Raw genomic sequence first — 25,693 nt, forward strand, 5'->3', positions numbered from 1 at the left:
GTTAAGCATGTTACACAGCAGCACAAACTTCTTGAAGTATTCACCAAATGACCAACCATGTATTTTTCCAATTTATAGTCAAAGTTCTTTAACTGAACTCAACTAAAACAAACAGATCAGCATGTCCTGTTTGTAATAAACTGCAAAGCTGAAATTATTCATGACTAACAAAAGGAAGTTAGAGCCAATTTTTTCAGTAGACAAGGTGGGAAAGAGGAGTTTTTTTTTCAAGTAGCAACTTTGTTGTTTCCAACAATTCTGTGGCAATGAGACTGTGTGGCATCCTTTAGTAGTAGTATATTTAGTATATTTGCTCCCAGAGATTCACTTAAACAAAGAGCTTTATATTATTAAAACGAAAGTTTATCACTGTGACTTGTCTATTAATTATTTTTAAATGGATGGTCAACAAACCTGGGATTTACATATAACAAACAGATGGAGAGGCTGAAACTGTACTGTTATTACTTTCATTTCTTACGATAAAACTGCTCCCCATAAAGTATATATGGGATTTTATCTTAAATGTTGTTCAAATGACCACACATTTTCCATGAACAACATTTACAGTCAATAACTGCTTCCAGATTTTCAATTACTCACATTAATTAAAACATTTAAATTTTTTAGAATTCTAAAATTATTCTACGGTTCTCTTACTCAGATTGCAAAAATTCCTTGTGTTCCTGGAGTGATGGCAGCACGATTTGGAGGCAGGAACATAACAAAATTCTCTGACCCATTCTTCCACCCAGCAAGCTCTGCAAGTTACTGTTTCACTTCATCTGCTGTTAAAATCCTCCAGTCCACAGTGCCATATTCAGTTAGGAGCATGCAATCCACTGTCATGGCTGTGGACCATGCCAAAGTGGTCTTTTAGTCGACTTGCCCAGAGGGGCATTTTTACAGCAGATAACTTAGATAAGCCTGACAATTTTGTTGTTAACTATTACCATAACTAACACTGAAAATAAATTTCCCAGCGTCTCTATATACTTACTCTGTCCAAGCATTAATGGATCGACATACATCCCTGTCCTCCATTGAGATGTTCCTGGACACTCCCTTTCTTCCTTCTTACAATAATCAGCAATCCAGGAGGCTTTTGTCCTTTTATACTGCTCTGCAATACAACACGCAGAACAATAGTAACAAGTGGGGAAGTGGGTTGGGATTTAGGTTCTTAGATTTAATTACATCATGGTCTAACTCCACTGATCACGCAGTGCTTTTACGCACTTTGTAGTATTAAACCATACAGATCAGAGGATGCAGATCTGATCCTCAGTATTATCAAGTTAGCTGATCTCAGCTGGGATCATAACTTTCCAGTAGACCCACAGAGGAAGGCCAATTCAAGGAATGGTGAGCAAGTCCTTCCCCTAAGAACAGGGAATCAATTTCAACACAAAAACCAAACAATTGCAGATGTTGGAAACCTGACAGAAACAGAAAATGCTGGAAACAGCAGGTCAGTTAGCATCTGTAAAAAGACTCTATCAGAACTCCTCACTCTTCAAGACATCCTCCAAAGGGAGGATGGATCAGCAAGGGTACCAAATGCCAAATGAAAGTATGATAGAATATGAAATCTGCTTCTATGCATTACCTAAGTGTAAAAGTACCACATACTACCGTATTAGCACACAGAGGAACGCAGACATTGTTCCTTTCACACAGCTGACTTACAACCTCTTTGCCACATATGATATTTTCTTTCTCAAAATTAGCTGTATAACTTATCCCAAAATGACCAAATTCCAACCTCTTTGCGTGCTGTGCCTCACCGCTGAAACATTGTGTGTCACTATTTGGTCAATATTATACGGTATTGCGCATATTTTTTTCCTTTCCTGTTTTCCCAAGATGCAAATATGCCAACCTATATGCTCTGCCTCCTCCCTATGCCCTCGTGTTCAAAATAAAGGCTTATTACACTGTCTCCTACTCTAACTCACATCTCCAGCATGTCAACACCTTACCTCCTTCCATATTACCTTCCTCTTCCAAACTACAATCTTTTAAAATCCAAACTTAATTTCACCTAATTCCCAAATTACTTCATCTTTCCTACTAATGTCATCCTTGATGCCACTCTGCACTATAAACCGAAGCTATTCAATTTAACAAGCGACTTTGTGTGGTCTAATGTCATCCACTTTAGTATCTGGTCAACTTACCTTATCCTTTCAGCATATATCAGACTGATATGGAGCAGTGTTTTTTGTCCTGCGCAGGGGTAGGCAGGAACAGCACACAGATTGCAAAGCTAACAGAATCCTCCTGTAATTTTCACCACCGACCAATGGGCCTAACTTAAAGAATATGGACGATCCTCAAATTAAGAACAATGAACATTCACACTTTCATGAAATGCCTGCACTAAGACCTGCCTAGTCCAGTACTGTCAAACGTTTCATACCTATCAAGACAGATGTGATGTTGATGTCAAGTCGTTGTTTCGCCTGCAGATCCAATTTAAGGCGTGATGGGTGAAGACGGCTAGCTGCTTGCTGCTGCCAGCTCAGAAAAGAAGTCCAAGGCTCAGCAAAAGGTTCCCAGCCTGGAAAGAGATAATAGTGAGAAAATCAAAAACATATCTAAACTAGTAATGGTACACTTGTTTCACACAGGCATACTGCTAAATACTTAAACAGTTGTCCTATTAGCTGAAATGGGAAGGATTAGATTCGGAACCAGCTTAAGGGCTTTGCAGAGTCCCCGTTCTCCTTGCCATTCTGACTCTCATATGGTCTATCAGAGCATGGTTAGGCTCCTGGATATTGTGTGGAGGGAAGGTGGGCCATACAAAGGGACAGGAAAACTGACCCAGGCATCCAGCTTTGCTTCATTATGAAATGGCTTGTTCTGGCTATAGAAATGCCGACTGCAATACAGGCCCTACAAGAATGCTACTCTCATGAAAAATGTACTTAAAGAATTTTCAGTTATAGAGTACCTTTCATATCTGAAAGGACGTCCCAATTGCTAAACAACCAATGAATTACTATGTGGCCTGTACTGTTATGTAGATAAATACAACAGTTAACTTGTGCCTAGTAAGATCCCTAAACAGTACTTGAAATTCAGGCTCTGTTTTTTTTTAAGCAGTGTTGGTTCAGGGAGACTAACCATAGTTGTCAATCAGGCTCAGTGGCTAATCTGCACAAATATCAGGCAATTGTATTGTGTAGCATTTCTGAGCAGAGCAACAGTTAGATTTAAAATAAATGAGTCTTAAAACTTAAAAAGGGAGACTAAAAGAAAAGTATTTCAGCTCCCAAAGTTAAAAAATCAAATTTTCATAGCTGAAACTTGTATGCATAGGGCACTTGTACTTTTCACCCTGCAATTGCTTCCCCCCTCTCCTGAAGGGCTAAAGTGGGCAGAATTACACTGGTGTCAACGAAACTTCAGATGGCCACCTAAGTGGGCAATCTACATTTATGAATTTAGGCAGTGAGTACTGACAGATTATTTAACTATAGCAAATCAGCCTACAGTGCCTGCACCCAACAGCTACACTTTCAAGCAGAAGTCACTGGGAATCTATGGAACCGGGGCACTAAGTTCACCGCTGCTCCTGAAGTTTGCTAACTCAGCTCAGAATGGGGATCAGAGTTGGACCTTCTGAACTAAATTTCACACTAGTTTGGTCCTGTCTGGAGAAAACAGGAACTTAACTGCATACAGTTGAAGGTTCACTGGTCTTAACTCTGCCAATCTGTGCCTAAACTCTCTGCATTTAAATGCAACGTGAAGGACAGTGTGCACCATTCTGTGCCAATTTCTCAATAATTTGGATGGAGACTTAAATATGACTGTGTGTGTGTCAAACACCCAACTGACCAGAAAAATCAGCCATCAGGCTAACTTGCATTTGTACAGCTTATCTTAAACAGAAATTCTGCAAAATTAAATACCAAGTAACATCAATTATTGTTGGATTGCTTTGGCAAATTGGGTTTCAAATCTTTAGATTAAGGCCAATTTCAAAACAATATTGTCCTAAATACCCAGTGCCATAGCAATATAGTTTGGAAATAATACATTATGAATACAGTAAACCTTTTCTTTAAAAAAAAAATCAAGAAACACTACTACTCTGTTCTTTGTGCAGAGAATTGGCTACTACTGAAAGACCTTGTTGTCTGTGTATAGACATTAAGTCTTCGGTGTCAGAAAATCCTACCCAGCAGTTTGTTAGCTAATGTACTACGTCAGCAAGAAAATCAAAAGGACGAGCACAAAACTTAGCATGTCCCATGTTCCACTGTATTGTAATTTAAATGATTCCAATGAACTCTTGGGGAGGGGGCTGGTGCAGTGTGTGCGAGGAGCTGCTGGGGCAGTGTGGAGATTGATATAAAACAAAGCAAAAGCTCCCCACAAAGCCAGGACCAGACAGATGGTCTTAAAATTTACAGCAATGATGATCCTTATGAATTTCTAGGTCTTGACATTTTCAAAACCTGATTAAAAATTTGTCTAATTTAATAAGTTTTCAGCATTAGCGGCACAGTGGCGCAGTGGTTAGCACCGCAGCCTCACAGCTCCAGGGACCCGGGTTCGATTCCGGGTACTGCCTGTGTGGAGTTTGCAAGTTCTCCCTGTGTCTGCGTGGGTTTTCTCCGGGTGCTCCGGTTTCCTCCCACAAGCCAAAAGACTTGCAGGTTGATAGGTAAATTGGCCATTATAAATTGTCACTAGTATAGGTAGGTGGTAGGGAAATATAGGGACAGGTGGGGATGTTTGGTAGGAATATGGGATTAGTATAAATGGGTGGTTGATGTTCGGCACAAGCTCGGTGTGCCGAAGGGCCTGTTTCAGTGCTGTATCTCTAATCTAATCTAAAACTTTCATTTGAAACAGAACAATCATTTAAATGGTCAACAATGCATATATTGATGACACTACACTGAGAACAAATCAAAGCAGCTGTTTAACATTCTAACACTATTCGGCAATTATGCCCACAGGTGACCTACAGTACATTGCCAAAGCAACTACAAAGAGATTGTTAAAGGGTAGATCCTCAACCCTGAAAAGTAGCGGGCAAAAATTAAAACTAAAAAAAGTTAGAAATTCACAACATGTCAGTCAGCATTGGAAAGCGAGAAGACAGGCTCATGTTTGAGAATAACCATTCCCAAGAACACTACTGCGTCCCTGTGACACCTTATCCAAAGGATTAAATTGGCCCTGATGCTGACAGTCTTGTTGTGTATTACCAGCCTTTTCTGCTTTGCTGCAGATTTCCAGCATTGGCAGATTTTTCTAACATCAGTGTTAAGCACAGGAGATGATATGGCACAGGGGATATGAAGATAGTTTGGAAAAAGGCACTGAAATGGATGATCAGCCATGATCGTATTGAATGGTGGAGCAGGCTCGACGGGCTGAATGGCCGACTCCTGCTCCTATGTTCCTATACCCCTACTTAAACAGATAGTTTTTAGCCCCATCTAGTGGTTATTATAACAGTACAGATTTAAAGGATCTCCTGAGTTGTCCTGTCATGCAGAGCAAAGGCTTTCCGTTGTGGATCATTTGTTCCACTGCATTGAGATCAGTGCGTTTGCAATATCTAAACCAGTCTTTTTCCCTCTTGCAGGCTTGAAAATTGTTAAAGTAGAATCCTTAGAAACGTAAGCATCATACAAAACATTAACAAAAGAAAAATTAGATTTAATCTGAATTTGAGCTCTTCGAATAATGAAGAGATTAATATAAAACGTATCCAGGACTGGATAGGTAGGGCACGACACATTCTCAAATTGGACATCCCTGGAACCCTAACATACAGCACACATACTCCCTACAAATGCATACCTTAAGCACATGATTGCTTTCTCCTGTCCTTATGCCATTTGGAATATTTAGGATCTTACCTGACAGCTCACGGTTGTAGTAATCTCCAGAAAAGGTAAAATTGGCAGAGCCTTCTGGGCTTGTCCCCACTCTCTGCAGGAAGTACAGTCCTAAAACACAGAAGAAATCCAATCATCAACTTAAGACCCTAAATGTGAAGGTACCCGATTCGCTGGTCAAAACTACAGGAAGGAGTCCAAGAATACCCTAAGAGTTACTCCAGAATCTGTACCAGCCAAAGCTGTTAGTCTTGACCTCAAAGTTCCTCTGTCCCTTCTAGTAATTTTCATGCTTTCAGCATGCTTATCCCCTTTCAGTAATTTCTAAATCACATTCTGCTAACTGTGCTTTCGCGTATTGCAATCAAACTTCTGGAATGTTGGACATATCTACTGCTTAGACTATAACAAGCCCATGTTACTTTGCTCCTGGTCTAATTCCATGTCTTTTTTTATTCACTCAGGGGACGTGGGCGTCGATGGCAAGGCCAACATGTATTGCCTATACTTAGTTGATCTTGTCCTTGAGAAAGTAAGCCGCCTTCTTGAACCACTGCAGTCCACGTGGTGAAGGACACCCACAGTGCTGTTATGGCGTGAGCTCCAGGATTTTGACAGACTGACAATGAAGGAACAGCAATATATTACCAAGTCAGGATGGTGTGTGCCTTGGAGGTGAACTTGCAGGTGGTGGTATTCCCATGCACATGCTGCCCTTGTTCTTCTAGATGGTAGAGATCGTGGGCTTGGAAAGTGCTGTTGAAAAAGGCTTGGCGAGCTGCTGCGGTGCGTCCAGTAGAAGCCACTGTGCATCAGTGGTGGAGGAAGTGATTATTAAAGGTGGTGCATGGGGTGCCTGTTCAGCAGGTTGCTTCTTCCCAGATGGTGTCAAGCTTCTGGAGTATTGTTGAAGTTGTACACATCTAGGCAAGTGGGGAGTAAGGTCCTGACACTCCTGACTTGTGCCTTGTAGATGGTGAATGGGCTTTTGGGGAGTCAGGAAATGAGTCACTTGCTGCAGAATACCCAGCCTCTGACCTGCTCTTATAGCCATAGTATTTATATGGCTGGTCCAGTTAAGTTTCTGGCGCAGTGGTTAGCACCGCAGCCTCACAGCTCCAGCAACCCGGGTTCAATTCTGGGTACTGCCTGTGTGGAGTTTGCAAGTTCTCCCTGTGTCTGCGTGGGTTTCCTCCGGGTGCTCCGGTTTCCTCCCACACGCCAAAGACTTGCAGGTTGATAGGTTAATTGGCTGTTATAAATTGCCCCTAGTATAGGTAGGTGGTAGGGAAATATAGGGACAGGTAGGGATGTGGTAGGAATATGGAATTAGTGTAGGATTAGTATAAATGGGTGGTTGATGGTCGGCAAAGACTCGGTGGGCCGAAGAGCCTGTTTCAGTGCTGTATCTCTAAACTAAACTAGACTAAAACTAAACATGTCTTAGGTAGTGTGGGTCCGGCAATGGCAATAAAAGTCAAAGGAAGGTGGTTAGACTCACTTTTGTTGGAGATGGTCATTGCCTAGCACTGGCGTGGCATGTATGTTTCTTGCTATTAATCAACCCTAGCCTGAATGTTGTCCATGTCTTGCTGCATGTGGGCACAGACCTGCTTCAGTATCTGAGGGGTTGCAATTAGCACTGAGCACTGCAATCGTCAGCGAATGTCCTCAATTCGGACCTGATGATGCAGGGAAGGTCACTGATGAAGCAGCTGAAGATGGTTGGGCCAGGACACTGCCCTAAAGAACTCCTGCAGCGATGTCCTGGGGCTGACATGACTGGCCTCCAACAACCACAACCAGCTTCCTTTGTGTGCTAGGTATACCTACAGCAACTGGAGAGATCTCCACTACCAGCCACCCTGCTCCCACCCCAATTCCCACACTGTCAAATTCTGCTTTGATGTTAAGGGAAGTCACTCAAACCTCACCTCTGGAATTCAGTTCTTTGTCCATGTATGGACCAAAGCTGAAAGAGTGGACCTTGCGGAACCCAAACTGAGCATCAGTGATCAGGTTATTTCTGAGTAAATGCTGCTTGATAGTACTGTCAATGACATCTTCCATCACTTTGCTGATGATTGGCTGGATTGGATTTGTTCTGTTTTTTGTGGCAGGACATACCTGGGCAATTTTCCACTTTGTCAGGTAGATGCCAGTGTTATAGCTCTTACAGCTTGGCTAAAGGCATAGCTTGTTCTAAAGCACAAATCTTCAGCACTGCAGCCAAGATATGTTGCCAGGACCGATATAGATTTTCCTGTATTCAGTGCACTCAGCTGTTTCTTGCTATCACGGCAAGTGTATCAAATTGTCTGAAGACTGGGGACCTCAGCAGGAGGACAAAATAGATCATCCACGCAGCACTTCTGGCTGAAGACTGTTGCAAAGCTTCAGCCTTGTCTTTTGAACTCACATACTGTGCTCTGCCAACACTGGGAATGGGGATTTTCAGGCAGCTTCCTCCATTAGCTGTTTAATTATCAATTAGCATTCATAACTGGATGCAGCAGGACTGCAGAGCTTTGATTTGCTCCATTGGTTGCGGGATTACTGAGCTCTGTCTAGAACATGCTGCTTCTGTTGTTTGGTGCACATTGTCCAGTTTGACACCTCATTTTTAGGCACGCCTGATGATAATGGTAGAGTGAGGAGTATGCCAGGCCATGAGGTTATTGAGGGGAAATACAATTTTTTGTTGATGGCCCACAGCACCTCATGGATGTCTACTTTTGTGCTGCTAGATCTGTTCTAACTATATCCCATTTTGCACATTTGTAGTGCCACACAACACAATGCTGTCCTCAGCATGAAGACAGGAATTCAACTCCACAAGGACTTTGTGGTGGTCACTCCCACCAACACTGCCATGAACAGATGCATCTGTGGCAGGTAGATCGGCAAGGACAAGGCCAAGTCGGTTTCTCCCTCAAGTTGGTTCTCTCACCACGTGCCGCAGATCCAGTCTGGCAGTTATGACTCAGCTAGCTCAGTCAGTACTGGTGCTACTGAGCCACTCATGGCGAGCTGACATTGAAGTCCTCTACCTGGAGTACATTCTGTGCCCTTGCTGCCCTCAATGCTTCTTTCAAGTGGTGTTCAACATGGAGAAGTACTGATTCATCAGCTGAGGGAGGGCAGTAGGTGGTAATCAGCAGGAGGTTTCCTTGTCCATGTTTGACCCGAGGTCAAGAGATTACATGGGATCTGGAATTAATGTTCAGGACTCCCAGGGCCACACCCTCCTGATTGCATAGCACTGTGCTGCCGCCACCTCCGGTAGGTTTGTCCTGCCGGTGGACAGGACATACCTAGGGATGGTGATGGAGGATCTGAGGTGTCGGCTGAAAAATATGATTCTGTGAGTATGACTATGTGAGGCTGTTGCTTGCCTAGTCTGTGGGACAGCCCTCCCAATTTTCAAATAAGTCCCCAGAAGTCTGTGAGGAGGACTTTGCAGGATTTACTGGGCCGGGTGTGCCTTTGTCACACCTAGGTTGATGTTGGGTTCTTCTTCTGGTCTTAATTTTATTATTGATTTTTGTAGCAACTGAGTGGCTGGCTAGGCTATTTGAGGGAGAGGTTAAGAGTCAACCACACATAGGCCAGACCATGTAAGGACAGCAGATTTCCTTCCCCAAAGGACATAAGATGGGTTTTTAAGACAATCCAGTAGATTCATGATCACTATTACTAATTTATTCAATTAACTGAATTTAAATTCCCCAGCTGCCATGGTGGGATGTGAACTTGGGTCCCTTCATTGTTAATCCAGGCTTCTGGATTACTAGTCCAGTAACATAACCACTGTGCTACAAATCCTAGACTGGATGGTGCCTTTACCAACTAAGCCAGTAAGGGAGCTGAGGTTCATTTTAAACAGTGGTTTGTCTAGGAAACCTACTTGAAAAGGTAAGCTCAGCAAGGGGTACATCACAATCCAGGCAGTCATCAATCAGGCAGATACAGATACTCTCAGCTTTCACCTCAACCCCAGAGATCAGCAATGCTGCGCCTGCTCCACGGCCATTGCTGTGAGATGCTGTTGCATTTGCTGACACTGGTTCAGCATTCTTAAACAGCCACGTGGCAGCCTGATTCAGTTGGCCTGTACAATTAGAAACAAAACAGAAATAAAGTTATTTGGTAGAAAAGACATTGGCAGCTCTGTTGCTACAGAATTATACCATTTGTTACAAACAGAATATGTCAAATGCGCAGTTATACTTTAATTACCACAGGGAACACTGGATAGTGATCAAGAGCATAAACCCTGGCTGATTTGCTCCGCCTGTCTCCTTGTTGAAATCAGTATACCATAGTCTCGGAATCAAACCTGGAATCTTTTGCTGGTACCAAATTCAGCCATTTGCATCTTGACAGAATGAGTCATCTCAATGACCCCGAAGCAAAGTAAATTCCATCACAAGTTTACAGACTGGGGGCTGGATTTTGTATTCCTGCTAAGAGTGGCAGCGGGCACAGAACATTGCATCAGTCCCCCACGGGACCCATGCCACCGCGATTATGTGGTAGGCGGCCATTTTACATATTCACAGTGGCTGTCCCTCTCAATCACATGCTGGGGCCAGCCTCTGCGACGCCATTCATGGCGTCACCTGTCAAAGGAGAAGGTGCTGATGCCATTTTTAAAAGGCTGCCAGCCTTGCAAACAGTACATCATAACATAGAGTACTTCCTTCACACCCCCCCACCCCCAATCAGAGTGCAGAGTTCATCCCTTCCCCACCTTGGTGGCATCAGCTTTCCCCAGACAAGAAAGTGAAGGCACAAGTGCCACCCGTCGCGCTGAGGCTTGGAAACTGAAGATAAGATCACTGTGGCTTATATTTAATTCATGTCAATATATTATTTAAATATGCTAAGTCAGGTCCTGTCACAGAACAGTGGAGGGGCCAGGAAGATCAAGCCCGACAATCCCGGCATTGGGTTCCATGATGCTGCTGCCGCTCCGATCTTCCAGGCCCCCCCACCCCACCCCTGCCACGGAACCCGATGTTGGGCTGGGAACAAAATACAGCCCTGGGTGTCAAGCCATTCAATCTGAATAACACTGTGCTACAAGCTAGACATTATGAAGCAGCTTAATGTAAGCTGCCAGTTTTATTTCCTTTCGTACGAAGAAAAACTTGCTATTTTCCCTCTTTTCATGTACCCAGTTCACACTCCAAACACGGTCAATAGGGCAAGTGGGAAAATTATATCAAAGGCTTTGTCAAAGCTGCTTCATGGTAACAGCCACAGTTGATTCTCCCACTGAAGGGCAGGGTGCTTGGTGTTCGATTGGCACATTTCCAAGCTGTTACGGACACCAATACCAGTGGCAAGTGGGACAGCAAACTTGTATGTTGCTAGGATGGGGGAATGCTGTGGAGGAAAGCAGGAGAATACTGGAGACATGAGGCTGGATGAATACTCTGGTCTTTAGCTTGATTAACCTTTTGAACTGAGGGAGTATTTTTATAGAACTTACTCCCCAGGGATTAATGAGAGGGGGGAATTCCATGACAAGCTAAGTTGTGGATGGGATGTGAAAGGAATGGGCTGATGTACAGAATAGCCTTTTTCAATTCTACATTCTATATTCTGATGTCCCAGCCCTAATGCAGTGCCTGCCCTGGTGCTCCAAGACACGATGCAACCAGGCTACTCAATACAAGTTTTGTGCTGGAAACGGAAAACAGTCAAGCAAGATACCAACATTTTCAGTAATTTTATTGCCTCTTTGAAATGGTTCAGAGACACTGCAGAGTTGTTGTTTGCCTTCAATTCATATATTTCTGGATTTCTTTGTTTGAAAGGCAGAAATCCCTGATAAATATTGTTTAATAAACTATTCACTGTTACAGCGAGCTACAAAACCATTCCACAGCTATGTTTTTACTTTCCACCTCGGCACAAATTTCATCTCAGGACCATTTTTCCTTCCAATACTAGCACCACAAGCAAGAACAGACTATTGCGTGTGAGAAATTAGCTTAAATGCTATAGGGAGAATTATAAGAACACCCTAGTGCATTCTCTACCTTTGCACAGCAGCAGCGCTCTGCGACAATCTTCCAGACTGAATCCCAGGTCCTGGAGTCGATCCAACTGCAATTCTGTAAAAAAAAAACAAAGTTGATGTATAATTAGAGCCAACAATCCCTGCATTTCACATTAGAGTCAAAGACAATTTAAGCATTGTAATTAAACAACTGTATAATTCAAAGACCACACAGAAATAATCCCCACTGCAAAATTTCAATACTTCCCTCCTGTTAACATAACCACGTAGGGGATAAAAATGCAATGCTGCTACAATGGGTTACATCAGTGTTGCTTCAGTCAATTCTAATTATTGCTCAGCTGGCCTGATATGCTGCACCTTGACTGGTTCTGAATGGGAATGGTTGTTTTAAAACAGTTGAGTCCAGTTTGGGATTTTGCCGCACTTTCAAACCTGAAGGTCTCCTGTCGCTAAATTGACTGAATTTGTACACTACCAAGCGAACAGAACAAAACCCACTTGATTTGACACTCATTCAAGCACTAAGACACTCTGGAATTCCTCAATTACAGGAGTTCATTCCAGCAACCTGTATGAGCAGGACATTCTTTCCTGAGACATTCATGAAATCTTAAGCATTAGAATGCAATTACTTGGTGGGCTGGCTGAGCGATGTTTTCATCCTGGGTTTAAATCCAGCCCAGAATGATACAACGAAGAGTTGCCCTCTCAGTTGGCCCGAATTAAATGGCTCTAGGCAATTTAAATCCAGTTTCTAACATAGCAAGTCCACAAAACAAAGCAGCCCATGTAACTCAGTATTAACTGCCAATCTCATTCAGAAATAGAAAAATGATGTGGAAAAGAGACACCTTATATTGGTGAAGGAAGTGTTCAACTGCGCTACTGGTGTGATGTAATGGGAATTTAATGTGTGAAATACTTTATGTGAACATTAGGAAAACTACAAAAAAGTGTTCTTAGCGTCAACATACTTATCAATGAGAGTTTGCTGTTTAACTAGAAGTAAGTCAAATTTAGCCAATAATTTTCTCCCCATGACCTGATATGGTTCCTTATCCCCACTATTGTGTAAAAACAAGTAGACAATACTTCTGCGCCTTATTGCTAGTTTACTACTGCTATACTACCAGGAAACCATACCAAAGAAAAGCATAAGTGAAAATAGGTTCATGTGGAATGAACATTATAAGCTAACAGCTATTCAATAACAGTTTGGACCATATGTGGAAGAGTTTTTTTCCAAAAAGGTCAAAAATGTAAAACATTTTATAAATGCTGTGTAGAAAACAGACCCGTTCCTGCTGTTTTGACAACTATTAGCAAACAACAAACAAAATTACATAGCATCTTTCAGATCCTCAGGACATCCCAAAGCATTACATGGAGTTACATCGAGTATACAGCACTGAAACAGGTCATTTGTTCTATGCTGATGTTTACGCTCCACATGAGCTTTCCCCCACTTGACTTCATCTAACCTTATCAGCATACCCTTCTATTCCTTTCTCCCTCATGTGCTCATCTAGCTTCCCCTTAAATGCATCTACACTATTTGCCCCAATTATTCCACATTCTTAGGGTAAAGAAGTTTACTCTAAATTCCCTATTGGATTTATTAATCTTATAGTTATGACCTCGAGCTTTGTACTCCCCACAAGTAGAAACATTTTCTGTACATCTATACTGTCATTATCTTAAAGATCTCTATCAGGTGACCCCTCAACCTTTTTTTTTAAAGAGAGAGAAGAGCCCTAGCCTGTTCAGTCTTTCCTGATGTGCATATCCTCCCAGTTCTGATATCGTCCTCATGAATCTTTTTGGTCACTACTTCAATGCCTCTATATTCCTTTTAAAAAAAGACCAGACTGTGCACAGTATTCCAAGTGCGGTCTAACTAAGATTTGATAGAAGTTTAACGCAACCTCTCTATTTTTCAATTCTCTCCCTCCAGAAATGAAGCCTAGGGCTTGTTTTTTTTTTTAAATGGGCCTTATTAATCGGCATCTCTGCCTTTAGTGATTTGTGCATCTTTACCCTGAGATTCCATTGTTCCTTTATCCCATATAGACACTTATTATCCAAGCAGTATGCAGCCTCCTTATTCTACCTAACAAAATGCACCACCTCACACTTAACTATATTGAAATTCATTTGCTATTTCCATGCCCATTCTGCAAGCTTATTGATGTTTTCCGGCATTTGTCCTTTGAGTGAACTAGACCCCCCTCAATTTAGTGTGGTGTACAAATTTTGAAATTGTACTTTCAATTCCTGAGTCCAAATCATTAATTTAAATTTTGAATCTCAGCACCAATCCTTGTGGAACATCACTTCCCACCTTTGCCAATCTGAATAGCTACCCTTAATCCCTACTCTGTTTTGTAGTCAGTTTGCTATCCATTCTGCTTCTTGTCCACTGACTACACATATTCTGACCTTCGGCATGAATCTACTATGTGTTACCTTATCAAAGGCTTTTGAAAATCCAAATACATTACATGATTAGATTAGATTAGATTAGATTAGAGATACAGCACTGAAACAGGCCCTTCGGCCCACCGAGTCTGTGCCGAACATCAGCCACCCATTTATACTAATCCTACACTAATCCCATATTCCTACCAAACATCCCCACCTGTTCCTATATTTCCCTACCACCTACCTATACTAGTGACAATTTATAATGGCCAATTTACCTATCAACCTGCAAGTCTTTTGGCTTGTGGGAGGAAACCGGAGCACCCGGAGAAAACCCACGCAGACACAGGGAGAACTTGCAAACTCCACACAGGCAGTACCAGGAATCGAACCCGGGTCCCTGGAGCTGTGAGGCTGCGGTGCTAACCACTGCGCCACTGTGCCGCCCTATTGCATTATTCTTGTCTACTCTTTCCATTACTTCTTCAAAGAATTCAATAAGATTTATGAAGCATGGATTTCCTTTTAGAATTTTGTGCTGACTACTCTGTCATATATTCGGTTTCTAGAAGTTTCATTACATCTTGGAGTAAAGATTCCATGATCTTTCCTATACTGCTGATATTAAACAAATCAGTCTGTCATTCCCCGACCTTGTAGAATCATAAAAGGTTTAAGACACAGAAAGAGGCCACTTGGCCCATTGTGTCTGTGCCGGCTGAAAAACAATCCACCTATTCTAATCCCACCTTCCAGCATTTGGTCCGTAGCCCTGCAGATTACAGCACTTGAGGTGCATATCCAGACTCCTTTTGAATGAATTGAGGGTTTCTGCCTCAACTACCCTTTCAGGCAGAGTTCCAGACGCTCACCACCCTCTGGGTGAAAACATTTTTCCTCATCTCACCTCTAATTTTTCTACCAATCACTTTAAATCTATGCCCCCTCATCACTGACCTCTCTGCTAAGGTGGATAAGCCCTTCACTGCCACTCTATCCAGGCCCCTCAAAATTTTGTACATTTCAATCAGATCTCCCCTCAGCCTTCTCTGTTCCAAGGAGAACACCACCAGCCAATCCAATCTTTCCTCCTAGCTGCATTTTTCCAGTCCTGGCAACATCCTCATAAATTTCCTCTGTACCCTCATACAATTACATGCTTTCTGTAATGAGGTGACCAGAACTGACACAGTACTCCAGTTGTGGCCTAACCAATGAGTTATACAGTTCCAGCATAACCTCCCTGCACTCATATTCTATACCTCAGCTAATAAAGGAAAGGATTCCATATGCCTTATTAACCACCTTATGGATCTGCCCGGCTACCTTCAGGGATCTATGGACATTCCCTCCAAGGTCCCTCGCTTCCCCTACACTTCTCAATATTCTCCCATTAATTGCGTGTTCCTTTGCCTTGTTTGACCTCCCCAAATGCATCACCTTTCACTTCTCCAGGTTAAATTTCATTTGCCACTTTTCTGTCCATCTGACCAGACCATCAATATCTTCCTGCAGCCTACAGCTATCCTCCTCCCTACCTACCACAGCCAACTTTTGTGTCGTCTGCAAACTTCTTGATCATGCCCCCTACATTTACTTCCAAATCGTTAATATATACCACAAAAAGCAGGGGACCCAGTACTGAGCCCTGTGGAATGCCACTGGAAACAGCTCTCCAGTCGCAAAAACACCCGTCAACAATTACCCTTTGTTTCCTGCCACGGAGCCAATTTCCTATCCACCTTGCTGCATTTCCCTAGATCTCATGGGATTTTTTTTTTAACCAGTCTGTCATGTTGGACCTTGTCAAAAGCCTTGCTAAAATCCATGTAGACCACATCAACTGCACTACCCTCATCTATCTTCCTTGGTATTTCTTCAAAAAAATCGATTAAGTTGGTCAGACAAGATCTTCCCTTAACAAATCCATGCAGACTATCCTTGATTAACCTGTGCCTTTCTAAGTGACAGTTTATCCCGTCTCTCAGAATAGACTGCAATCATTTGCCCACTACTGAGGTTAGACTGACTGGCCTGTAATTATTTGGTCTATCCCTCACTCCCTTTTTGAACAGAGGTACAACGTTAGCAGTTCTCCAATCCTCTGGCACCACACCTGTATCCAGTGAGGACTGGATGATGATGGTGAAACCTTCCACTATTTCCTCTCTAGCTTCTTTTAACAGCCTAGGGTACATTTCATTTGGCCCTGGTGATTTATCAACTTTCAAGGATGCTAATCCCATTAATACTTCCTCTCTTCCAATACTTCACACTCCTCCTCCTTAACTACAACATCTGCATCGTCCCCCTCTTTTATGAAGACAGACGCAAAGTACTCATTAAGAACCATACCAACCTCTTCTGTCCTTACACGTAGGTTACATTTTAGGCCTTTTATGGACCCTACTCTCTCCTCAGTTATCCTCTTACTCTTAATGCATTGATAAAACATCTTTGGGTTCACCTTGATTTTGCTTGCCAATATTCTTTCATGCCCTCTCTTTGCTTCCCTAATTTCCTTTTTGATTTCACCCCTCCACTTTCTATACTCCTCTTGGCTTTCTGTAGTATGGAGTTCTCGGTGTTGGACATAAGCTTTCCTTTTCTGCCTCATCTTACTCTGCAAGCTCCTTGACATCCATGGGGCTCTAGATTTGGCCGTCTCACCCTTTTTCTTTGTGGGAACATGTTTACTCTGAATGCCTCCCACTGCTCTGACACTGATTTATCTTCAAGTAGATGTTTCCAGTCCACTTCCGCTAAATCACTTCTCAGTTTAGTAAAGGTAGCCTTGCCCCAATTGAGAACTCTATCTCTTGTTCTATCCCTGTCCTTTTCCATAATTATGTTAAAACTGACTGAATTATGATCACTACCACCAAAATGCTCTCCCACTGCCACTCCTTCCACCTGCCCATCTTCATTTCCTAAAACTAAGTCTAAAACTGTACTTTCTCTTGCTGGACTTGCTACATACTGGCCAAAAATGTTGTCCTGAAAGCACTTCCTATTTTAAATGTCCTTACATCTTTTTTGATGCCTTCTAACGTCATGCCCACCTCATACCCAGGCAAAGTAACTATTTAATATTTTTGCCATTTCGCTGTCATTACAGACCACCTTGTGCATCCTTTAGCAGCCCTATCCATATCCTGATTTTTCTTTTGCTATTTCTGTGTCTATAGAATACTATTTCTTTTTATACAAATATATGAATTAGGAGCAGGAGTGGGCCACACAGCGCCTCGAGCCTACTCCGCCATTCAACAAGATCATGGCTGATCTGATTGTAACCTCGATTCCACAATCCCACTTACCCCGATAACCTTTCACCCCTTTACGTATCAATACTTTATCTACCTCAGACTTAAAAATATTCAAAGACCCTGCTTCTACTGCCTTTTGAGGAAGAGTTCCAAAGACACATGACTCTCAGAGAAACAAATGCCTGAAATGGACGACCCCTTATTTTTAAAATGACCTCTAGTTCCAGATCCTCCCACAAGAGGAAACATCCTTTTCACATCCACCCTGTCAAGACCCCTCAGGTTGCTTGATAATTTAATTCTGTAGTTCCTTTTTGCTTTCCTAATTGTTTTATTTTACTTCCTTCCTAACCTCTTTGTAGTTCCCTTTGTCATCCTCTCATTTATTATCTATGTACTTTCTTTTAGTTTCAATTTTACCCTCATCTCTTTATTTATCCCTGGTGTTTCATTCTTGGCTTGGCTGTTCTTGTTTCTTGGCAAATATATTTCTCCTAAACTCAACTGATCACCATTTTAAATGTTTCCCACTGCTGTTAAATCTCTTTGCCTGTCATATTTGTTTTCCACTTTACCTTCTGTAGTTCCAATCTCATCCCCTAAAAATGAGCTTTTTTTCCAATCATTATTTTAACCCTTATGTTATGGTTGCTATTGCCTAGATGCTCCCTAACACTTGCTCCTCTTATCAGCTCTGGTTAATTTACCATTACTAGGTCCAGTAGCAATTTTTCTCTTTTTGGACCTCTTCCTGGAGTCCTGAACAGACTGTAAATATGCAATTCCCTTTCTCCCACAGATTTGCCTACACACTTCTTCCTCCACTTCCCTTCAACTATTAGCTGGTCCGTAGATTGTCCTATTAATGGGAGTATACTCCAATCACAAACAAGAACCTTAAACTTAAACAAAGCCAATTACATAGGTAAGAAGGGAGAACGGGCTAAGGTAAATTGGGTAAATAGACTAAAAAGTATGGCAGCAAATGAACAGTGGGAAGCCTTTAAAGAAACAATTCAAAATGTTCAACAAAAATACATTCTGTTGAAAAACAAAAACTTAGCAAGAAAGATCCATCTGTGGCTCACTCAGGAAGTTAAGGTTAGTATTAGATTAAAAGAAGAGGCTTACATTGTTGCAAAAGAGTAGCAAGTCTGAGGATTGGGAGTAGAGGCCTGCTACCCAACATGAACCTGACGGGACTCGACGACATGTGTCGGGCTCGGGTCAGGTCAGACAGAGTCAAGGTCGAGTCGGCTCGGGTCGGGCCGGACACACACGGTACATGCTCTGCTGTTAAGTACTGAAATTAATAAAAACTTACCTGAGCTGGGAGTCCGGGATGAAACTAAGTCTGCGCAGTGAGTGGGTGACATCATTACGACGTCATCACGCATGCGCTGCAGCTTCTTGCAGGTTCGGCGTCAGGAAGGTAAGCACATGGATGGTCGGGTCGGGTCAGGTTGAGTTGGAGCGGGTTTGGGTCGGGTCAGGCCCGGGGTTAAATCGGAGGCACTCGGGCCGGGTCGGGCCCGGTCCGCTGTGGTTCGGTCAGGTTCCTTTTTCCCGACCTGAGCAGGCCTCTAATTGGCAGTGTTTTAAAGACCAGCAAAGGGCCACCAAAAAGTTGATGAAAAAGGAAAAAATAAAATGAGAGGGGAGGAGAAAGGGGGGGGGGGGGGGGGGGGCAGGAGGGAGGGAGAGAAAGGGGACAGAGCAAGGGGAAGATGACACAGAGGGAGAGACCACACAGTGAGGAAGGGGGAGACAACGACAGAGACAGACAGACAGACAAAAGTGGGAGCGCGCGCGATCAAGATCACTCCTGACAATGGACATCTATCCGGAATACTCTACTTCGCTACGAGAAGTGTGCAGGCAAACAATGACTACCTGTACAAGCAAAAAAATTGCCAGATGTCTCACTAAATCAGTGTCCAACATAGTGACCGAAAAGTAAGTCAAGAAGTTGGTCTTCTCATTTAAAGCTGCTTCACAAAATGCACCTTTGTTGCTGTTTTGATTAATAGTAAGATACGTTTTTTTATGCCTTTATCTTTCTGAAATTGTCTCACCGGCCTGCTATGCAAGACAACAATCGCAATGTGGCTCTCCACATGAAAATGTTGGGCACCCCTGCTTCAAGCCCTGGTAACCTTGTGTTTTAAAATAACCTAGCTGCAAAAGTAATTTGCATTGGCACTACATACTATTTTGCTTGCTAGCTAGCTAATATAGTTGTGCTACTCTCTACTGATATTTGTATGCTTAGCTACTTTACTTATAGGGAGAAATGTGTTTTAAATTGGACTGTGTTTCAATGGCATTAGATTGGATATATACTTTATATACAGATCAATCACCTGTGTCCATGGCTGAGTCAATAATTTTGCCTAATGTCTGTAGTTCAACATGTTGGTGCTGATCCCTGGTCTAGATTATGTGCTCAGGATCTGTTTCGATTGCTGGTCTCACATGCTTTCTAAAGAGGTAGCCTACTGTATAGATAGTGCATATTCCACCAAGTGCCCTCAGATTGGTCTGTGAACACCCTTTTGTTCCTCTGTCCATTACTTACCAAGGACAGGATCCATTTGGTATTTGGTCGTCTCTCTTTTCCCAGATCCTGCTGTTGAGCTGCCTACCAAACGAACTGAGCTGGTGCTTCCGTTCACTGACTCAGGATCAGGCACAATGGGCATTGCAGTGGTTTGCTTAGGGATAGATTTCACTATTGCCAGGAACAGCTGGACATCATTGTATGATAGCCTGATATCAAGGGTAGAGAACTGAATCTACATCACAAAAGGAAATGAAAGCATATTTAAGATCAGAACAGATATGAATGGCCCCCTTCTCTGTTGTATCATTTTATGATTCTATTCTATATGTCAAATAGACTTCTCTCCCTTTTTGAACCATACCAATGAAGACAATAATGCAAAGATACCAATAATATAGCCCTGTACCCACTTGGTTTGTCTGCCCTTCCTTGTGGTTCTTCATAGAATTTAGAGTACAGAGGGAGACCATTTGGCCCCTCGTACCTGTGCTCTTCAAAGGCAGCTATCAACTTAATTCAATTTCCTTGCTCTTTTCCAATATCCTTTAAAATTCTTATTTCTAAAATTTCCTTATAAATTTTTTTCATGTGCCATCTTCTAATAACCAGCAGGCAAAAAAATTCTTGTAATCCCCCTGCCCTTGGTTATTCTAGTGATAATCCTGAGTTTATGCCCCATTTTTACTGATTTGCTAATGAAACTGCAGTGGAAGATTTGCTGTACCATGTCTATCTCAGCCTGGCTGGCTTTCGAATATCGACAGGGCTGGATTTCAATGCCTTTCACTCTCTTTTTCGTGCTCTCCAGCAAAGTCAATGGAATATTAATGGAAGGCAGCATTATACCAGCTTCCATACAGCAAGTGAATGGCCTGCATTGCAACAGAACTATCTAACAGAACATTTTTTTCCCACTCTACTTGTGCATAAGTGCCTGACATCCATTTGGCAACTGGCCAGTGGCATGAACTCAGTTGCCAGGATTCAGTGGTTAAATGGTAATAATGGTGCATCAGCCTTTCAATAAGTTTGCTGGGGGAGCACACGGTGGATACTGGCTGTTTTTCTGCTCCCTCAGCTTAATAAAATTTTTGAGGTGCAGATGAACATTTCAATTTCCACTGACACACAGAGAGTGCAGTCTTGTTAGAACCTAAAAGATCTGAAATACTTGTAAAAGCCAGGAATGGAACATCACATCTTTCACAGTGATTGCCAGTTGTGGTACTGGTTTTGTTTTGAACTTTGATTCTATAGCCATCTATTCAGCCCACTTTGATATGAGAGTGGTTTATTCCAGTAAATATGTACAGTAGTTCCCCAAAGAAAATTAAAAGAGCTCAATATGCATTGAGAATTTGATTTGTGTGAGAATCATCCAAATTTTAAAAAATATATTTCACTTCTCTATTCTTCCCTCCACCACATTGGAGAACCTTAGCTACAGTTGCATGGCCTCTAGTACCTCTCACTCAAGTGGCCATTCTTCATGTGCGAGCTTCGACAGTGCATAGAGCTGCACACAGCATTCCTAAACTGTGGTAAATCCATTGAAAATAATCCCATCTTGTCTCAACCTTTAAAAACTGAATAAAGCTGCAAGTGATCATAATGCATGGCATAAAACAAGATGTACATCCAGAAACTCAGCTCCTCCCACATCCTTCAATGTGCTCCTCTCCCTCCACTGAAGGAAGGAGCCCATGCTTGCTTTGCTTCTGCAATTGCATGGTGAGTTTATAACTTGGGTTCAACCTCCAGTTTAATAGCTCTACCTTCTCATGCCATAATTAGGAAAAAGAATCCTGTAATGGTATTTCAAAAATGAGAACTGGACCATGTATGACTCCCCATTTACTCCTACAACCAAGCTTCAAATACAAGTTCCTTACTACTACAAGACTAGTACTGGTTTAAGTTTGTATTGACTCATTCCTGTACTATGGGTTACATTTTGGAAATTGAAACTCCTGATGCAGAATTTCATGTGGCAGTACCACATATTACGAATTCAGACATGGAAGACTGTGCTCATGAGTTTTACTGAGCAAAAAAAAAAATCACGCAGGGCATGCTAATCTTCACACAAAAATTCTTGATTTGTGTTTTCCTTTTATGAAACTCTGCACAGCAGCACTATATTTGTGATATTTGCATATGTCCCTGCTGGATTGTTACTTTGTATACTGCTTGAAATGTTAAAATACAGAGGTTAAAAACTTTGAGTCCCCTTCTTGTCTTAAAACTCCTCTTTTAAAAGCCTAAAGCGCTGTTTTCCTTCCTTGTGATTTATGTCTATTATAACAATAACTTACAGCTGGAAATCTTTTATGGCTTTAGTTTGATTTCAATTGCTTCTTTGTTCTACAATCCACAAACACTAGTTTCTAATCCTGGACTGAAAGCACCAAGGTGCTTTGCAAACTATTACCTGTACATAAAGGGAAGTGGCAAATAAAGTGGGTGGGGCAAAAGAAAGAAGCATTTTCTCTTAGGATTCTTGCATGCTATTCCCTATGTAACTCGGGTTTGTTACAAAACGTTTTATTTTTGTCCTGAAATCTTAGACTTGTGTGTTTTAGAAAACTGACAAAAGGATTTTCAGTACACCTGCAAATAGCTGGAATTTATGGATGTTGACTTTGTATGCAAGAATTGGGGAAGTGAGCTCAAGAAAACAGCAAGGGGCTTTTCCCCTCCTTTGACTGACAAAGGAGACACTGTGCCTGGACATGTGACCATGTTAAGGAAGGTTTTTTTTACGTTGGACTTTTAAAAACCAGTGAGTTGGACAAAGAGCAGGCATTTTAAAACTTAGACCTGACTTGACTGGAGAAAAGGAACTCTCGCTGTCAAGGAGACTTGCATCTCTTGAAAGAAATCTTGCATTTGAAAAGTGGGATATTCCTATTGCCTCCAGTCTCTGAAGAATTCCTGCATCCAGAGTGGTTCTTGTTGCCTCCTGTGTTTTGGGAAACCCTGGAACCTGCAGAAAGCTTCTACTGCTAGACTGCCATTTTTAAAAACCCAAGCAGACCGGTTGTTGCACCTCTGCTGAAAAGACCTGTGTGATGCCTGCTGCAGAGAAATTGCCTTGAATCCTACCCATCACAGACTGTTCATAAACCTTGCCTGGAGAGAGTTCGAGTGGCATCTGACTATTCAACTCTGGAACACCTGACTGTACCAAAAACATCCTACTAGAACGTGATAAACTCAATCATTTTATTTTTTCCTTTTTATTCTTAAGAAACAGATGTAAACCAAAAATCCTTTTCCCCAGTTAACCGTGTTTTTTGAATGTATGTGTGTGTGTATGAGGGCGAAAGAACTAAGGAGCTTTTGCTATATAGATTTATCTCACTCTTGTTTAAGACTTATTACTTCTTTTCAAAAGTTAATGTTGTTGTTGTTTAAAGAAACCTGGTTCAGTGTGCTTCAATTTGGGGGACAAATAGTGTGTCTAATTTGGCTATTCTTTGGTAGGTGGGAAACTTTCTTGAGATGCTGTGACCTGTGGAGTAGTGGGAGTAATTAGCAGTGCATTACTCCCACCTTGGTCGTAACAGGTTTGAAGCTACAATTGTTCACGTCAGAGGTTAATGAAGGCCCTGCAAAACAGCTCATTCTGATTGCCACCAGTGGATTGACTTTTTCCCTTCAGAAATAGCTGCAATCAGCACTTCAATCTCATTTGTGCTGTTCAGCTCTGGTCATCTTATAAAAACATACTTATTGTAGTCCCAAGACATGTTATTTTCATATGAAATGGAGCATTCATTTACAAAAATAATCTCAGAGTTTTCTTACCCTCAAAGAGAAATATGCTCAATCACTTGACAGTAAATAGCTACTATCCCAAATAACCATCTTCCCTCAATTTTCTCCCCTGTTCCTGTGCAAGCACAGACTTTCACTGACATATCTCTCTACAGGCAGCAGTGACTTTCGGGTGCTATCCTAGTGTAAGTGGCCTTTTCTAATGTGCAAGCCTAAAATTTGAGTGTTATTCAAGTTGAAAGACATCAAAGCTGAGTCCAATCCAGACCAGAGCCTTACAGGTTAGCCACACATATGCATCAGCCACTGGATAGGAATCAGGAATGGGAACATTGACTTAGTTTCCCCCTTCTTAACCAGGGATGCCAATCCAATTGTAGCACTTTGAACTTCTGTTCAGCTGAGATCAGCTACTACCACATATTGCCAGTCAGATCACTCACAATATATCTGTTAAAATATTACCTCAAGTACTGGTGGGAAATCCTCACTACTGAATGCATCCAACAGCCCTGAGCTCTTCTGATAGATGGGGTTTCCAATCAATTCCAACTGCACGTTTACAGGATCTATGATGGACAGAGCAGTCTCCTGCTCATTGCCAAGTCGGCATGAAAACACCTGTAAATAGGGTAGAATGGCATTTAGATTCAGACAATGCAGAGCAGAAGTGAAAAATTAATCCTACCCAATGGTTACTGCAGTTTTCAAAAGAGCAAATGAAATGCATAAAATTTACATTAAGCACAGTTACCTTTTGTTGCAGCAGCTTTTTCTGAAGCAGCAATAGTGCGAGCGAGGTGTCAGCTGGGAAGGTGAGTTTCAGTTTAAAATAACTTACCTTTTGTTTCGGCGGACAAGGGGAATGCTGGGTAAGTAAACCTATATATTCGGGCAGTGGCTAAACCCGAAACACTACACGTGTAGTGTCTCCCACCCATCCTCCTCCTCTAACCAAAAAAAAAAGGACTCTTGTGTGGAGTGTTTGGTAAGGTAAGGTTTTCCTTTTTTTTTTAAAAATCTCTGTTGTCAATTTAGTGCGGAGGGGATGGAAGCTAGGGCAGTTGCATGCTCCTCTTGCAGGATGTGGGAGGTGAGGGTCACCACTTGTGTCCCTGCTGACTTCACCTGTGAGAAGTGCACGCAACTCCAGCTGCTCGCAGACCGCGTTAGGGAACTGGAGCTGGAGGAACTTCGGATCATTCAGGATGCTGAGGGGGTGATAGCGAGCAGTCATAGGGAAGTAGTGACACCTAAGTTACAGGATAAAGGTAGCTGGGTGACCGTCAGGGGAGGGAAAGGGAATAGGCGCACAGTGCAGGGATCCCCTGTGGCCGTTCCCCTCAATAATACGTATACCGTTTTGGATACGGTTGTGGGGGGGGGCGGGAGGGGGAACCTACCAGAGGAAAGCCACAGTGGCCAGGTCTCTGGCACTGAGCCTGGCTCAGTGGCTCAGAAAGGAAGGGGGGAGAATAGGAGAGCGATAGTGATAGGAGATTCAATGGTTAGAGGAACAGACAGGAGATTCTGTGGTCACGAATGAGACTCCCGGATGGTATGTTGCCTCCCGGGTGCCAGGGTCAGGGATGTCTCGGATCGAGTCTACAGGATTCTTAAGGGGGAGGGGGAGCAGCCAGAGGTCGTGGTACATATCGGTACCAATGACATAGCAAGGAAAAGGGATGACGACCTGAAAAGTGAATATAGGGAGTTAGGTTGGAAGCTGAAAGGCAGGACGAGCAGAGTAGCAATC

At 42.4% G+C, this 25,693-nt stretch overlaps 1 protein-coding gene across 1 annotated transcript in view; it reads right to left on the minus strand.

Annotated features, from left to right (window-relative positions):
* The window catches only part of vps13d (vacuolar protein sorting 13 homolog D), a 292,361-nt gene that overhangs the window by 134,822 nt on the left and 131,846 nt on the right, over positions 1–25,693 (minus strand). The window contains 7 exon segments of the mRNA XM_068017446.1: positions 1,001–1,123; positions 2,423–2,563; positions 5,892–5,981; positions 9,778–9,981; positions 11,921–11,995; positions 20,173–20,389; positions 24,403–24,558. Of these exon segments, the coding sequence (XP_067873547.1) occupies positions 1,001–1,123; positions 2,423–2,563; positions 5,892–5,981; positions 9,778–9,981; positions 11,921–11,995; positions 20,173–20,389; positions 24,403–24,558 (1,006 nt within the window).

The sequence above is a fragment of the Heterodontus francisci genome, chromosome 37, assembly GCF_036365525.1.
Source record: "Heterodontus francisci isolate sHetFra1 chromosome 37, sHetFra1.hap1, whole genome shotgun sequence".
Taxonomy (NCBI): Eukaryota; Metazoa; Chordata; class Chondrichthyes; order Heterodontiformes; family Heterodontidae; genus Heterodontus; species Heterodontus francisci.